The sequence below is a fragment of the Diaphorina citri genome, unplaced genomic scaffold (assembly GCF_000475195.1).
Source record: "Diaphorina citri unplaced genomic scaffold, Diaci psyllid genome assembly version 1.1 scaffold3711, whole genome shotgun sequence".
In the NCBI taxonomy this organism is placed as follows: Eukaryota; Metazoa; Arthropoda; class Insecta; order Hemiptera; family Psyllidae; genus Diaphorina; species Diaphorina citri.
Window position 1 is genome coordinate 1 of NW_007381111.1, and position 16,241 is coordinate 16,241.

Consider the following 16,241-nt stretch of genomic DNA (forward strand, 5'->3'; position numbering starts at 1 on the left):
CACACTCGAAAATTTGCCTCACTTTTATCATACGGGAAAGGCGGTGAGTTCGTCATCTATTCCTTCTACATCTATGGGTAAAACTCCCGTCACGTATCAGAATGATCGTGTAAACGCGGCTTTCCATTTTCAGCGCCAGCGCGCGAAAAATTTGAATTTCGATCATATGGTCAGATTTTCAGCAGATTTGCATTTGCTGAGATTTGGGATTTTTGAAAAAGTTCTTATTTTCAAGAGTTTGTGTTTCTTCTGGTAGAAAAAGTTAAATTACACCTTGGATGGTATTTGAGGACTTTTTCACATGCTCAGAAGAAGATAAGAGATCCACAAACATGACTAGTGAAGGCTATTTCAATGTGGAGTCAGAGTTTTGTTCAAAGTGTGGTACCATTCTCCCGCTGTTTGACTTCAAAGGAGATGTCAAATGCTATGTGTGCAAGACATCCTACGGCACTCAAGGTAATTGGTAAACTGAGCATGTCATGTCTGAGATAGCCATACATTAAATTAACAACCATGCACAGCATTGTCCTACTTCATTGATCCATTGGGAACTGAGCTGTGTACCTACCTGAAAGCTACCAACTTTGATTTTTCCATTTTCCATTTTTTTTTTTTTTTTTTTTTTTTTTTTGTCAGAGCAACAACCGTTACTATTAGGTCCTGATATTCTGTTTTTAAAGAGGTTTAAAGGGTAAAGGTCTTTAGAATGTGGACCTTGTGCATTCAATATTTTATATCCACTGACTTCTAGCCATTTCAATCTTTTTCTTGCAGTGTTTGAAGAAATCAAAGCTGAGTACACAATTCACTTCAATACTGTTGAGAAAGAAAAGCAGAAAGACAAAACTGAGATAGCTGATGGACCCATTGTAGAACGGAAATGCAAGAGATGCAATAATGATACTATGTCATATGCAACACTGCAGTTGAGATCAGCCGATGAGGGACAGACAATTTTCTTCACATGTACCAAATGCCAGTAAGTTATTATTCTTTTTCTTTCTCTTTTACCTATACACATCAATAAATTAATAATAGAGAAAGGAGAAACCAACTCCTATTGAACATAAATCTGATGCTAATATTTAGTATAAAACACTGGCCTACCTATATCAGAAAGGAATGAAAATCAACCCTTGTAAAATTTGCACAAGAAAATAAGAGGGTTTTTTTAGAACTTTCTCTGACAAAGCTATCACTTTGTTTCAAAAACTTATTTGCTCAATATTCTCTTGTTACAGTTTCAAAGAATCAGAAAACTCCTGAGAACCTGATGTCCATGGTGATGTGAAATACTTGCCACCTGTGATTCTAATTATACTACACATTGGGTAAAGTGGATCTGGCTCAGTATGATTGGTACCTACTTAGAAGGGTTAATCATATGTGATTGCTGATTCAGGGAGTACTCAGTCCTGTGAGGACAAGTGAAAGTTCTTACACCAAGGGACTGGAAGTGGAACTCCATCAGCCTTAGCAATATCCAGTGGTTGTCCCTATATGTGGTGGAAAAAACCTACAATTATTGGAAGACAAAGGTGCCCATTCTTTACACTGGACTACCCTCCATTCCGACTTCTCCAGTAATTCATTTCATAGACAAGCATAATCTCTGAACCTTTATTTTGAGCTTAAAATCAAGTAATTAAATAGCTCGTTAAACGTAACAAACAAACAAACAATTCATTTCACCCAGACCGAGCAGGGCCGGAAAAAGTCAGCAGCCCCAAGACTACCCAGATGGCCTCCCATCCAGATACCAAACACGGGAAATGTAGCTTAGCTTTAGTGATCCATCAGGAATTAACATGCTTTTACAAAATAAATTTCACAGTACAAATTGAAAAGGAAACAAATGTCATTTAATTTATTCTTTTGTCTCCTAAAGCATGTTGCCATTGTTGCAGACTCAAAATTCTAAGCACAACTTGATTCATATACCTAATAGCTATATTTTTTTGGGAGGGGACAATTATAGATGGGAGGATGGGACAAGAAGGGCCCAAACTTGTCTTAAGGGTGTGCTTTATGCAAGACAAGTACTGGCTTCAGTTACTTCCCCACATGATTACTGAGGAGGGTAGTATGGTCTACCAGCTGCAGGGGGAGGTCTATGGTGCCCATAATATTGTGATCCTGGGGGCACCACAGCATGTACAGGGTGTATGTTAGGTATGGGAACAGGGTGGGCAGGGTATGGGTTCGGATAATGTCCACTAGGGGGTGGTGCTACACGTTGTGGATATTGGGCTCCCAGGGTAGGAATGGCAGAGTGGGGTGGTGCTACAAGATCTGGTTTGAGTTTGCTGGGTGCTACCAGCTGCAGGGGGAGGTCTATGGTGCCCATAATATTGTGATCCTGGGGGCACCACAGCATGTACAGGGTGTATGTTAGGTATGGGAACAGGGTGGGCAGGGTATGGGTTCGGATAATGTCCACTAGGGGGCGGTGCTACACGTTGTGGATATTGGGCTCCCAGGGTAGGAATGGCAGAGTGGGGTGGTGCTACAAGATCTGGTTTGAGTTTGCTGGGTGGGAGATGAGACTGGGGAGGAGGTTTGGTGGAAGGTTCAGGTTGGGTTTGTGGAGGGGAGTCTTGCTGTGAGGCCTGCTGTTGACTTTGAGAGTACAGATCTAGGACCTGAAACATAAAAAACATGAGGATTAAGAGTTTATTTTATATATGTACTAATTTCTTTCCTCCTTTGACAAGCCTGTTAATTTGTATTTTCAATTTTTGGTTAGAAATGGGCAATAGAATAGAGTTAATCAAGGTGGACTAAGTTTTATCAGAAATAGAAACAAATTTTTGGTCAGGATAAAACAAAAATTGACTTTCTAGTCCATCTCCAAATTGCATTAAAAAAAAAAATAATAATAATAATAAATAAAACAATGTAAAATCTATCTACCTCACCTGAATGTCAACTCACCTGGTGACAAATGTCTTCCAACAAATCCATGGTCATGTCTTCAACAAACATTTCCCACCATCGCAAGTGTTTACTATTGCGTCCAATCCAGTCAACCACTTCAAACTTGCTCAGCTTGCCCGCTAAATACATGAGTGCCACTGCTATGATCTCTGGTTCCCACTGGAGGCACAGTGTTGTACACAGACTATCATTGACAAAGGTCCATGCCATCTGAAGCATTTTCTCCAATTTGGTTTTGTCACCTGAAATAGTATTGTCCAATGTAAATCTTTGCACCAATGTAAACTTACACATACCCAGTTGTTTGAACATTCATATTATGTCTTCCAAAACACTTGCCTAACTAACCATCTTTTATTTCACATGAGAATTTAACCCTAAATCCTCTCACATGGTTGGTTGAGCACTCTCAATAAAAAGCTAGACTGCTAGAATAAAGTAAAAATTGTGTTGGTTTTTCTTGATTCTGTCAGGAATAAATGAGAAATACATATTATTCTGCACTGTATGTCACTTCTGTTACCTTTCAAACTCTTAGCATATTTCAGAAGAAAGCTATATGGGTGATCCACTTGTAAATCAAACTTGATAGTCTGCAGCAGTATTCTTTCCAAGGTCATCACTTCTTCTCTGGGATCATCACCAAATGTCTTGAACTTCTTGTCATCAACCAACATTCGAGCAGTCTTTATCACATCCTTGCATTTCTTGGGTGTTTCTTCTACTTTGCCTGGGAAATAGAATATTGATTATGAGCTTGTTAATACAAATAAGGTTTGAACAGTGAGTGATTAGTAGATTACAGACCTCTTGATTTGCTATAAGTACTTAGATTTTTTGTGAAGCTAATTTTGTGTCATCTTGTTTGTTTTATTTTTAAAGGAAGAATAAGTCAACACCTACAACATGGAAAAACTAAAAATTAGAAAGTGGGGAAAAAAATGGAAATTTGCTAAAAGGCACCATTATTCTTGCTTGCTGATTAAATTACCTGCTAAAAATAAGCAGCAACTAGCTGTAACATATCTGGGGAATGTTTTGAACGAGTGGTACATGTAGAATCTATGGAAAAACACAACCCCAGTGGCCATTGTATTGTAGCCAAGGTCCATTTTGGTTCCACAGTCAATAATAAACCGGGCACCTTCTCTACGGTACCGTTGTTCTGTTTCATAGTCAATGCCTTCCCTGAATGACGGAGAGTTGCGGATGTCTTTCTTATCAAAATACCAGTAAGGCATAGTGACAGATTCAATCAAACTGTGAAGAAAAGAGAGACTATAAATTATTATTGGGTACCTAACTTCACATTTTTTGTTGACTTAGAACACGCTAACCCACCAAGCTAACTAGGATGGCAGGTATAGGAGAACTAGGATGGCAGGTTTTTTTTTTTTTTTTTAAGAGGTTTGACAGAGGGAACTGTAACTGCTAGGGTCTTATCGTCCCGAAATCAAAGAGAGAAGGAAGACAGGATCGATAGTAGAAAGCCAGCCGTTCCGAGAACGAACATTATCCCATCATGATAAAATCCGCCCCGGCCCTATTGGTACTTAAGGAAAGTTCCATCACTTTCACAATCAACCAAGATGAATGTTTGACCTTGTGATGACTAGGGCAAACTTGTGACAATGACTCAACAGAAATACACATAGGATCCATATTAGAACAGGTGGATACCTACCAAGAACCAAGTAGGTATCACCAAATTACCATATTTGATGCTCAAATAAGACCGAATTTCCCTTTACTCCAGTGTAGCCCCGGGAATAAGTAAAGTAACCTTTTTCGTTAAGCAGGGTCGGCACCATAATGAGTCTTTACCATCATGTTACCTACATTGTATCTGAAGCTTAATTATTTTAGGAAATCTTTCCGTCTTTATTGGAAGTTTTTATACTAGCTCGATGTTTTCTTAGCCTATAAATCCCTGCCTCAACAATATGTATAGATCGACGCGGCGTCGACTATGTGTGGACAGAGCTTTGGGACAGGATAATCGCAAAAATCTATGTATTCATACGTACAGGGGCTACGAAATATTTTTGGATTTTTTTTTTTTTTTTTGATATTTTGAAATTTCGCGCGGAATGGCGGATACACCTTTCCTATCGATTTCCGATTTCGATACTTTGCCATATCGATACAGAAAAATCGATATCGGTCACTTGATTTTAGGGCTCCTGTCCTTGTGAGCCGAAAGTTTAGTAGAGCTCATCGAAAAAGAAAAAAAATCATTGGCATTCAAATTTTGGTAAATTCATATTTTATTCATCAGATAAACCTATATTAGGGTGGATTATTGAATACATTTTATAAAAGTAGGTAGGTACGAAGTATATTTATATATTTAGGTATAGGTAGGTAAAAAAATAAATAATTAATATATAATAATAAAATACAAACACATGGTATACTGTACAAAAAATTATAATAAAATTATAAAACACATTGAAATTGAAGAGGACTAGGTATCACAAGGTCATGGTGTACACAGTGGCACACACCTGATGTTTAATAGTTCCACTACATGAGGATAACTTTATCTTCACGTTACCTCCTCCCATAGCCCAGGGCTGGATTGGATGAGCCACTCCCAAACCCTCCCCCTGCTCCTCCTCCACTCCCAAAACCACCTCCAATATTATCTCCATACCCAGTACCTTGTCCTAATCCTGCCCCACCCCCACTACCTCCCCCACCTTCTTGTATACCTAAACGCTTAGGCATACAAGAGCGATGTATCATAAAACCTTCTATGATCTTAGAGTAAGTAGCTGACAGTGTTGTCCCTGCAAAATTATCTGTTCAGTAGTCAGCACTATAGTAGTTAGCTAGTTAGTTAAGTAATTAGTACTATTATCAGTAGTCGACGCGGTATAGATCATCATGGCACAACCAGCAAGACAACAACAACAACAGAAAAATAGACACCTAGGTATCAACAAAATACCATCAACAGAGTCGCACTACTCAACAAGAGAAGAGAAAACCCAAGCCGGCTATACCGCTGTGTCTTGGCCAATTCCTCTCGAGGCGTTTTTTGTCAACAATTGTAATTGAATTATTTAATCAAATTTGATTTCGACACCAATTTTATCGAGATGTTCTGCAGGCACAGAGCTGTCCCAGTAGTCTACCGTCTTGTCAAGGACAAAATGTTGAGCTGAAATACCATGTCTGTGTCATTCGATTGAATTTTCAATCACCCAAACAGTAGGTAGCTACCTACTCTAGCTAGGTAGGCTATTTAAGTTACATAGGTACCTACATAAAAATTATGTAAATGAAGGATTCTTTATTCAGGACCTATTTATAAATTTGTGAATAGGTGGTACCTTCCTATTTGTCTCCCCTGAAGTATTAGTACAGGAGGCCCGGTTATAATTCGATCGCCTTCTTTGCTGTATGTTTTATCATCAATGCTGAGTTCTTGAAAACTAGCAGGCATACGGGCTTGTAAGTATGCAGTACCTACATAAAAGTTATGTAAATGAAGGATTCTTTATTCAGGACCTATTTATAAATTTGTGAATAGGTGGTACCTTCCTATTTGTCTCCCATGAAGTATTAGTACAGGAGGCCCGTTTATAATTCGATCGCCTTCTTTGCTGTATGTTTTATCATCAATGCTGAGTTCTTGAAAACTAGCAGGCATACGGGCTTGTAAGTATGCATATGTATTATGTACGTATCGGGTAGGTACTCAGATCAAATCACAAACCCACGGACCCACGGAAAGCTGTTTTAGCCTGTTTTTCATGCCAAGTACCAAAACTGTAACGAAACACTATAGGTACTTAAGGAAAGTTCCATCACTTTCACAATCAACCAAGATGAATACCAAACTACCATATTTGATGCTCAAATAGGACCGAAAGTCCCTTTACTCCAGTGTGGCCCCTTTTTCGTTAAGCAGGGTCGACACCATAATGAGTCTTTACCATCATGTTACCTACATAGTATCTGAAGCTTAATTATTTTAGGAAATCTTTCCGTCTTTATTGGAAGTTTTTATACTAGCTCGATGTTTTCTTAGCCTATAAATCCACATACTGTATTGATGTAAGTCACTACCTCTAATGCTGAAATAACTAGTCACAAAAACGCGGAAATGATCTACCAGACCAGAGGTCTACCATCAGCTTTGATCAACTTTGACTATGACCGTTTAGTTTAGTTTAGTTTCATTTGTGCTAACAATCCTACCAATCAATCTCACACAGAACTAAGATAAACATTGTCATAAGTGACACGATTCGACTTGGTTATGTGTATTGTGGACTATGTACGAGTTTAGGTCAGTGACGAATTGACTTCAAAATTTTGCCCAGGTATACTTACCGATCGTATAAACTATGTATCAAGTAGGGGAAGGTCGCCTAAAACCGGATACCTATTTTTGAAAACGGTCTACAGAATGTACTTAGGTACCTACCTACACTTTGGGTTGGATAATACTACCTTGTTAAGGAAAAAGAAAGGTTTCAGGTCACTGTATAACTGCTACGAGTATGTATTGTGGTTTTTAGTGACGGGGGTTTTACCCACCATTCGACAACAATCTAATACCGCCTACTAACATCAACTTCACCCAAACCGAGTGAGGCCGGGAAAGATAGAGCTAATAAGGTCTGTGTCGTAGCATGCCCATCCCGTAGTATGTTCCTCATCAAATGGGCAACAAGAGACAATACTTCCCATTTAGGTGCTGGGTCAAGACGAGAACACTAGAGAGTAACCCGTTGAAATATTTCATGAATTCTTTCTGTTTATTTCCCCCAGCACATCATCTATCCTCGCAACAACGAAACAGAAGGCAAATCACGAGCAACATTGCTTAACTTCAGTGAACAAGTGGGAACTTTCAACGTGCTATCAACGCTGGCTGACTCCTTTCCATTATTGTTCTCAGATCAGGGACATTATCGCTACAGCTACCAAGGGGTACCTCGTTAAGGAAAAAGAAAGGTTTCAGGTCACTGTATAACTGCTACGAGTATGTATTGTGGTCTTTAGTGACGGGGGTTTTACCCACCATTCGACAACAATCTAATACCGCCTACTAACATCAACTTCACCCAAACCGAGTGAGGCCGGGAGAAACAGAAGCCAATACCTGGTTGAGGAAAGAATCCGTTCCGGAGCAAGGTAAGTGTTTGGTTGGGTGACAATGACAAAAAATAGCTTCACTTCATTTAAAAAGACATCTTCGGCGCGAACGACCTACTGTTCGTAGTATTAAAGCGCCTAAAAGGGGCCTGTTTGCTAATATTTACTCGGGCGATATTGGGAATTCTGACATCTCCACTGATTTTTTGGTGGAGATGTCATAACTCCCTTATGCTAACCAATCACGAGCAACATTGCTTAACTTCAGTGAACAATTGGGAACTTTCAACGTGCTATCAACGCTGGCTGACTCCTTTCCATTATTGTTCTCAGATCCGGGACATTATCGCTACAGCTACCAAGGGACAGACAGAATATCGGAAGCTCATGGATGAGACCCTGGATTATCTGCGGCGACTCAATGTACCTCCCAGAATACGAGAGCGAGTGAAACAATGGTTTTCGTTCACTTGGGAACAGCAACATACGTTGGGTGAGTGGGCCATGAAATTGGGTAGCCTTTAAGCTGTGTCCACAGTCCACACATAGTCGACGTCGCTTGAAACCATAGACCAGCTTAGTCTGGCTGGGGGACTACAGGGAGTATACCAGCCTGAATTTCCCTTGCTAAAGAAATAGCAAAGGTTGAGTACGAAGGACTTTCACTCGTAAAATGTGTAGTATTGTGTAGTCAAAACCAAATGTCAGCCCGAAACAATCACCCTGTTAGGGCTGATTGAGAGGCTGACGAAAAACGCCGACCCCGTCTGTACACGGGAATAGGCGAAGAACAATAAGAAGATAGTCAATTTTCTTAGTCTGGCTGGGGGACTATAGGGAGTATACCAGCCTGAATTTCCCTTGCTAAAGAAATAGCAAAGGTTGAGTACGAAGGGCATCCACTCGTAAAATGTGTAGTCAAAACCAAATGTCAGCCCGAAACAGTTACCCTATTTAGGGCTGATTGAGAGGCTGACGAAAAACGCCGACCCCGTCTGTACACGGGAATAGGCGAAGAACAATAAGAAGATAGTCAATTTTCTCGAATAAAATTTATTTTTCCTCGTATTGTCCACAGGTTACTGGTACATTTCGTGGCTATGTCTAGTGACCCTGAGCTATCTGTACAACTGTTTCGTCATTCCACTCCGAGTCACTTTCCCCTATCAGACCCGTAGCAATCTGATCACATGGTTCGTGTTCGATTACGTCATGGATGTCATTTACATTTTGGATTTGCTTCTCATCAAGCCGCGACTGATTTATCTGGACGATGGGTTTTGGATTAAGGATTCGAAACTGACCCGGATTCAGTACCGTCGGAAACTTCAGTACAAGGTATAGAATATAATAGAATAGCATATACCCCATATACCCTGCTTATGGAGAAAAGAAAATACGGCTTATGTCTAAGTATACCTATACTTACCTACTTTTGAAATAAGGGAAGGAAAGTTAGTAACGACACGCCCTGTTATCCTTTATCACTTATTTTGGAGCCTGTCAATATTCAAAAACTAGATCATCAGGAGAAGGGAAAAACTCTCTCAAATTTTGACAGAGCATCCTGAGCATCTGCTACTCCGCTCCTAAAGTGTCTTCGTCTCCGCCATTTCATTGGAGAGTACTCGGGTAGGTGCTCAAAAGTTATAGCCTTTTTTTTTTTTTCAGAATGACCTCCTGTCTCTGATGCCATTCGATTTGCTCTATTTTGTTTTCGGATTTGAATGCACATTCCTCAGACTTCCCCGACTTATCAAGGTAAGATAGCTTATCATTCGGAGTATAACTATTCGTAGAATACCTTATACAAGAGCCTGATGAAGAATCACAGAAAACATTAAACAAACAAACAATAGAAGTTGGGAAACAACTTACTGTAGAATTTGTGAACACTCGGAGGGATCCTTCTCAAAAACTGGATAATTTTAGATGACTTATTTTATCCTGAACGGATAATGGTTGTTCTCGGATGGCTGGCTTTCTGCTGTCCTGTATTCCTTCTCTCTTCGATTTCGGGACGATGGGAGGGAACTGTAACTACTAAGGAGTAGTCAAAGTTCCCTCTGTCAAACCTCTTAAAAAAAATTAGATGACAAAAAAAAATAGAATTGGTGGATTTTATTTATCAAGGGTGTCAGATATGACATATAAACTTCAAGCCCTCGAACTGACGCAAACGGGCGTAAATTGCCACGAATGACGAATTCTTCCCTCCCCCCCTTACTCGGCAGATTCAAACCTTCTGGGAGTTCTGCAACCATTTCGACAGTGTCTTAGCCTCACCCTACGTGGTGCGTGTGGCCCGGACTTTAACCTACATGATCTATCTGGTGCACCTGAACGCCTGTGCTTACTATGAGATATCGGTGCGGGAAGGTCTGGGTATTAACAGCTGGGTGTACGACGGCAAAGGAAACGCGTAAGTTTCGGCTACGGCTTCTTGTTCTGTAAAATTGAGTTCCACAGCATCACTAGACTTCACCAGAGGCTTTAAGATGTGTCCAAACATAGAACATAGTCGACCAGCCGTTGATCGATGGCCGGACGACTATGTGTGGACACACCTTGGCAATGGTGGGTGTATGTAGGAGAAGGCAGCTGCCCTTTTGTATCCCGTAGATTCCATCAGTCGCTTCTCGAGATCTCTAACTCGGCAGCAGTCATGAGAACCCTACTTGGTTCTTCCAATTCAGAAGAAGTGTTGTATGTAATATATGTACCTACCTAGTTTTATAAATATAATTTGACGAATCTGAAAACTTTTTCGTACTTCCACTTAGGTACATTCGATGTTTCTACTTTGCCACCAAAACCGCCACCTCCATTGGCAAGAACCCGCGGCCTACCAACGAGATGGAGTATGTCTTCATGACCGTCAGCTGGTTGCTGGGAGTGTTTGTTTTCGCCGTGTTGATTGGACAGGTATGCAATGTGCCGAGAATCGTATAAATTATGTATCAAGTAGGGGAAGGTCGCCTAAAAACCGGATACCTATTTTTGAAAACGGTCTACAGAATGCACTTAGGTACCTACCTACACTTTGGGTTGGATAATACTAAAGCGGATTGAAATTCATCGACTCATGCATTTGGTAGCATCACGTTCAAATCCTGTAACGCGTCGCACACTACGTTGCGTCGATTGCTTCGAATGCTCGGGTTTGGAACCACTTCAATAGTCAATTCAATCTAGGCCTCTCTCGTCATATATCTTGCCTGTTTCGCTCATTGACTTTCTTCAGGCACTCTCCGGGTCTTTGGATTTTGTTTATCTTGCTGAGTAGAGTTTCATTGAATAGAGTCATCAAGAGCTGCGTAACAGTTCAACAACAACAATTAAGATTCCGGGTTTCAGGTTTGATTGTTGAAATGGTAAAATTTTGGAGATCGAAATATCGCTCGTCTATCAATGAAATGTCGCTCCCCATCGAATTTCGACTGACGAAAAACGCAGACCCCGTCTTAATGATCTACCGATTAGGTGGGTGTGATGGTGTGCAGATGGCACTGTCTAATTACAATCCATCCCTCAAGAGTCTTACGGATTTTCGCATCACGTGTCCTCAAAAGACGTTCGGTTGAAATTTTGTATGATAAGCAACTGATAACGAAAAGGAAAAGATGAATTTTCCTCCCAAAAGCTATGCGTCTGCGTTCCACATGTCTCATCGATTATTAAAGAAGTCCGTCCTCTCTCTCTCTCTCTCTCTCTACTTATACCACCCGTATATGTTTCATCTGCCTCTTCTCCCCCCCTCTCTCTCTCTCTCTCTCTCTCTCTCTCTCTCTCTCTCTCTCTCTCTCTCTCTCTCTCTGTGTGTGTGTGTGTCTATCAGAGAGAAGAAAATTTCCATGTTATTGTGTACATTACCATCGAGATGGTGGAAAAGTGAACCTTTTTCATTACGTCTGCTGTTTTTTTCTGTTGCATTTTTCCTTTCTACTTTTGAATGTCGCCATGGATTCTATTAACTACATCAGCTCGAAAAAGGTGAGAACGATTTGGTTCTTTCTCTTATCTTTACCCTGTTTACGTACCTATTTCCCTTCTTTCTTGCTTATTGGACGTAGCTACATGTCTATATATTTTTGGTGGATGTGACAAATTACCAACACAGAATAAGAGGAAGTACATTAGTTAGAGAGAGAGAGAGAGAGAGAAGAGTGGATTTTAGTGGATGTGATGTTTAGAATGTTTAGATCTAGTGTTGAGATTAGAATGATTCAAGTTTCCAATATTAATGTCACCTTCAATGGTAGCGATGATTTCGTTTAAAATCTTCGTGTTGGTAATTTGTCACATCCACCAAAAATATGTTGGTGGGTATTTTTGACAAGTTTGGGCACATCCACTATTCATATTACATATTTCCCTCTACTAATACACGTGATGCAGTTGGTTAGGCACGGGATTCATAAGCGTAGCGTAGGCAGAGACTTCGGCTCGAATCTCATTAAAGTAGAGATAGATAGGTGTCTACTTGCCTACCAGTAGGTATGGTTTTATAAAGCGGATAAAACTGTGGAAAGTGATGTTTACTAAGTAGAATTTCTCTCTGACAAACTTCTAATTTGAAGCTATGATCTAGGAGTATCTGTTACCTATAGTCAGAAGGGGATCCATGAGATGGCAGATTCCACATAATTATTCTGTTTTTACAACTGGGTTACTATAGGTGCCTACTCGTAGTTTGGTGCATGTGGGTCTAGGTAGATAACCTTGGTTTATGTTGTTATCAGGAGTTAATGAACAATAATACCTACCACCAAGACTCTTGTGTGGAAGTAACTACTAGGTGAAGTTTACGCCTGAAGCATTCCCTACCACTTGTTATGCCGTCAAATTTTACTTTCCTTATCCTATAGGAAGGAAAGTAATGTAATCGGGTCAAATTTTCGATGGTCAGTTTTTAGTGCCAAAACACGTTTTGAGGTCCCTAGAGCCTAAATCCAAAGTTTCAGCCATTGGTCCGTGTCTGTCTGTAAACAAAATATCTCGAGAACAATAAGAGCTAGAGACTTGAAATTTGGCTGTCAAATGTGACAAGGATGCAACACGAAATTTTCGGTTAAGACCGGTGCAACGCTTGGCGGCATTTTACCGCTTTTTGGCGGTTTTCGGTGTAATTTAACAATACCTCGGGGACGGTATGAGCTAGAGACTTGAAATTTAATATGTAATTCACGAATGTTACAAGGATGCAACACAAAACGTTTAGTTGAGATAGGTGCTGCGGTTGGCGGTATTTTGACCGCTTTTGGACAGATTTCGACCGATTTTGGCGGTTTTCACAGTTTTCAGCTAAAGCGGCAAAACGGTTAGAGATATTGTAAAAGTTAGCTCTTTTTTACTTTCCTTATCCTATAGGAAGGAAAGTAATGTAATCGGGTCAAATTTTCACGTTTTGAGGTCCCTAGAGCCTAAATCCAAAGTTTCAGCCATTGGTCCGTGTCTGTGTCTGTGTGTCCGTGTGTCTGTAAACAAAATATCTCGAGAACGGTAAGAGCTAGAGACTTGAAATTTGGTATGTAGATGTCAAATGTGACAAGGATGCGATACAAAACGTTTGGTTGAGATGGTTGCTGCGCTTGGCGGTATTTTGACCGCTTTTGGACAGATTTCGACCGTTTTTTGGCGGTTTTCAGCTATAGCGACAAAACGGTTAGACATATTGTAAAAGTTATGGTAAAAGAACACTCAAATAAGCATCATTCAATAGGATAAGGAAAGTCGTGTGATGTTCACACCAGATTTTTTTTAATATAAGTATGAGCAGAAAATTCCATATTTGGGATAGGGTTGAACTCGGGCCATTTTTCGATCTTGTATACCTAAACGCTTGAGTGCCATGAGCAAACGAGCCAGAGCCATGGAGCAGTCCACCACCTGCTACCCCACCAGCCCCTAGTCCTCCTCCATGTCCATGCAACGGTCTATGGAACCCTGACCCCGGTCTCAACCCAGGTCTAGCCCCACCGAACCCTCCTATCAAACCCGGCCTCCCACCTCCAAACCCACCTCCACTACCACCTCCGAAACCACCACCTTGACCTCCTCCAAACCCATTGTTATTTCCTCCTCCGAAACCACCGCCTTGTCCACCGCCAAATCCGCCACCGCCCCCTGAGCTTACAGGGATCTGGTTGCTGGCAGAGCCATAGCCACCGTTACCACCTCCTAATCCTCCACTAACTGGACGGTATCCTCCTACACCACCACCTGCTCCACCGCCAAATCCTCCTCCACTTCCTCCGCCTAATCCGCCATCAGAAACGCCACCTAAACCACCTCCTGAACCTCCTCCAAATCCTCCTCCACTACCTCCACCTAATCCTCCCGCAGACACAGCTGATAAACCACCCCCTGAGCCACCTCCAAATCCACCCCCACCTCCACCACCTAACCCTCCTGCAGAACCTCCTCCTAATCCACCTCCACTACCACCACCAAATCCACCACCACCTCCTCCACCTAGGGCTCCAGAAGATCCTCCTCCTAAGCCACCACCACTACCACCTCCAAATCCACCCCCATTACCTCCTCCTAAACCTCCTCCATATCCACCACCATTTCCTCCTCCAAAACCAGCACCATGACCACCTCCTAGACCACCTCCAGAGCCTCCTCCTAAACCACCCCCTGAGCCTCCTCCAAAACCACCTCCGCTTCCACCACCTAAACCTCCTGAAGAACCCCCTCCTAAACCACTAAACCACCCCCTGAGCCTCCTCCAAAACCACCTCCGCTTCCACCACCTAAACCTCCTGAAGAACCCCCTCCTAAACCACCCCCTGATCCTCCTCCGAAACCACCTCCACTACCTCCCCCTAGTCCTCCTCCAGATCCTGATCCTGCACCCCCACCCCCACCGCCACCAAAACCACCTCCTCCCCCACTACCACCACCTTGTCCGCTGCTGAAATAGTTTCCTCCTCCAAACAGGCCTCCGAATCCCCCAGGGCGACCGGGTCTGTTGAGAAAGCCGCTGACAGGGTTATTGAGCCATCCAGTGGGCAAATGAGCGCCTCCACCAAAAAGTCCCGCTCCCCCGTTGCCACCAAACAATCCTCCTCCTGCTCCACTGAATAATCCATTGCCTCCAGCCGCGGCATACCCTCCAGCCACACTCGTCCCTGGTATCTTCTTGGGTTCCCTCAGAGGTTGCTTGGATTGCTGGGGTTTGGCCTGCACATGGCCTGGTTGTTTTCTGAGATCCGCAGGTTGGTGTTTCACTGCTGATTTGTTAGGAACTTTGACCGCAGCAGGTCTGGATGTTTTGCTGCCTGCATCTTTGAGTGGATGGGACGCCCTGAGTTGTTCACTGGTGACCGGCTTATGGACAGCGGCCCGCAGTGTGTTCTTTGGTGAAACATCCTTGCATATTACAATGGGGGCAATGATCAACGATGTGACCACCTGAAATCAAAATGTATGATATTTATTCACTCCGAATATTGGGGAAAATAAAACGAAGATTGTAGTTAAAAGGGGTTTTATTTTTTAACCAGATCGGCAAAAAAAGGTGAGCTGACTATTCCAAATGGTTCCAAGCTGCTTAGAGGTGTCCCTATTGGAGTGTCCTCACTATCCGAAAAATAAAGATTTTGTTTTCATAATGAAACCAGAAAAGATATTGAACTCAATTTTAAAAAGCTATTGGAGTGTCCTCACTATCCGAAAAATAAAGATTTTGTTTTCATAATGAAACCAGAAAAGATATTGAACTCAATTTTAAAAAGGCAATTTATTAGTGCCCAAGGGTAAAATAAAGGTAGAAACAATATTATTTGTGGAGTGACCAAACTAGGCGGCTTGTAAGTAAAACTTGCTTTTTAAATTGACGTTTTTGTTGGAAATAATTATTCGAACAAGCAACTTTGATTTTTCCCAAGGGTAAAATAAAGGTAGAAACAATATTATTTGTGGAGTAACCAAACTAGGCGGCTTGTAAGTAAAACTTGCTTTTTAAATTGACGTTTTTGTTGGAAATAATTATTCGAACAAGCAACTTTGATTTTGTGGCGTGATAGTAGTGTGTTTCTACCTTAAAAGGATACCGCCTTGTTGTGGCGTTCGGAAGAATCGGAAGTTACTCCTCCGGACACGCAATGTAAAGACTAAAGTTACTTTTCCTTGTAAAGCTTTAACATAAAAGATGGCTGAAGTAAGATTTATGAATAATGGTT

At 41.5% G+C, this 16,241-nt stretch overlaps 4 protein-coding genes and 1 long non-coding RNA gene across 5 annotated transcripts; 3 read left to right on the top strand and 2 right to left on the bottom strand.

The window, feature by feature from the left end:
* Positions 1 to 176: 176 nt before the first annotated feature.
* Positions 177 to 1,548, top strand: LOC103520506 (DNA-directed RNA polymerase I subunit RPA12). Its single transcript, XM_008485604.3, has 3 exons — positions 177 to 459; positions 778 to 982; positions 1,245 to 1,548. Exons 1-3 carry the CDS (start codon positions 279 to 281, stop codon positions 1,267 to 1,269), a joined length of 411 nt encoding a protein of 136 aa, XP_008483826.1. The 5' UTR covers positions 177 to 278; the 3' UTR covers positions 1,270 to 1,548.
* Positions 1,549 to 1,962: 414 nt separating this feature from the next.
* Positions 1,963 to 4,207, bottom strand: LOC103520507 (cyclin-K). The gene is made up of 5 exons (XM_008485606.3): positions 3,932 to 4,207; positions 3,464 to 3,670; positions 2,938 to 3,182; positions 2,519 to 2,645; positions 1,963 to 2,295 (listed from the first exon to the last, which is right to left on the bottom strand). The coding sequence occupies exons 1-5, from the start codon at positions 4,179 to 4,181 to the stop codon at positions 2,072 to 2,074; spliced, it is 1,053 nt and encodes a 350-aa protein (XP_008483828.1). The 5' UTR covers positions 4,182 to 4,207; the 3' UTR covers positions 1,963 to 2,071.
* Positions 2,032 to 2,441, top strand: LOC113472047. The gene is made up of 2 exons (XR_003394525.1): positions 2,032 to 2,112; positions 2,336 to 2,441. It is a non-coding gene; the product is annotated as an uncharacterized LOC113472047 (long non-coding RNA).
* Positions 4,208 to 9,116: 4,909 nt separating the features above from the next.
* On the top strand, positions 9,117 to 11,004 carry LOC103520508 (cyclic nucleotide-gated cation channel beta-3-like). Its single transcript, XM_026831593.1, has 4 exons — positions 9,117 to 9,390; positions 9,724 to 9,813; positions 10,287 to 10,474; positions 10,836 to 11,004. The coding sequence occupies exons 1-4, from the start codon at positions 9,265 to 9,267 to the stop codon at positions 11,002 to 11,004; spliced, it is 573 nt and encodes a 190-aa protein (XP_026687394.1). The 5' UTR covers positions 9,117 to 9,264.
* A 253-nt stretch (positions 11,005 to 11,257) lies between these two features.
* LOC103520509 (glycine-rich cell wall structural protein) lies at positions 11,258 to 15,472 on the bottom strand (the record flags this gene model as incomplete). Its single annotated transcript, XM_008485608.2, is given in 3 exon segments — positions 11,258 to 11,365; positions 13,895 to 14,604; positions 14,769 to 15,472. Coding segments are annotated over 3 exon segments (1,522 nt in total), but the record flags the coding sequence as incomplete, so codon positions are not given.
* Between the last annotated feature and the right edge of the window lie 769 nt (positions 15,473 to 16,241).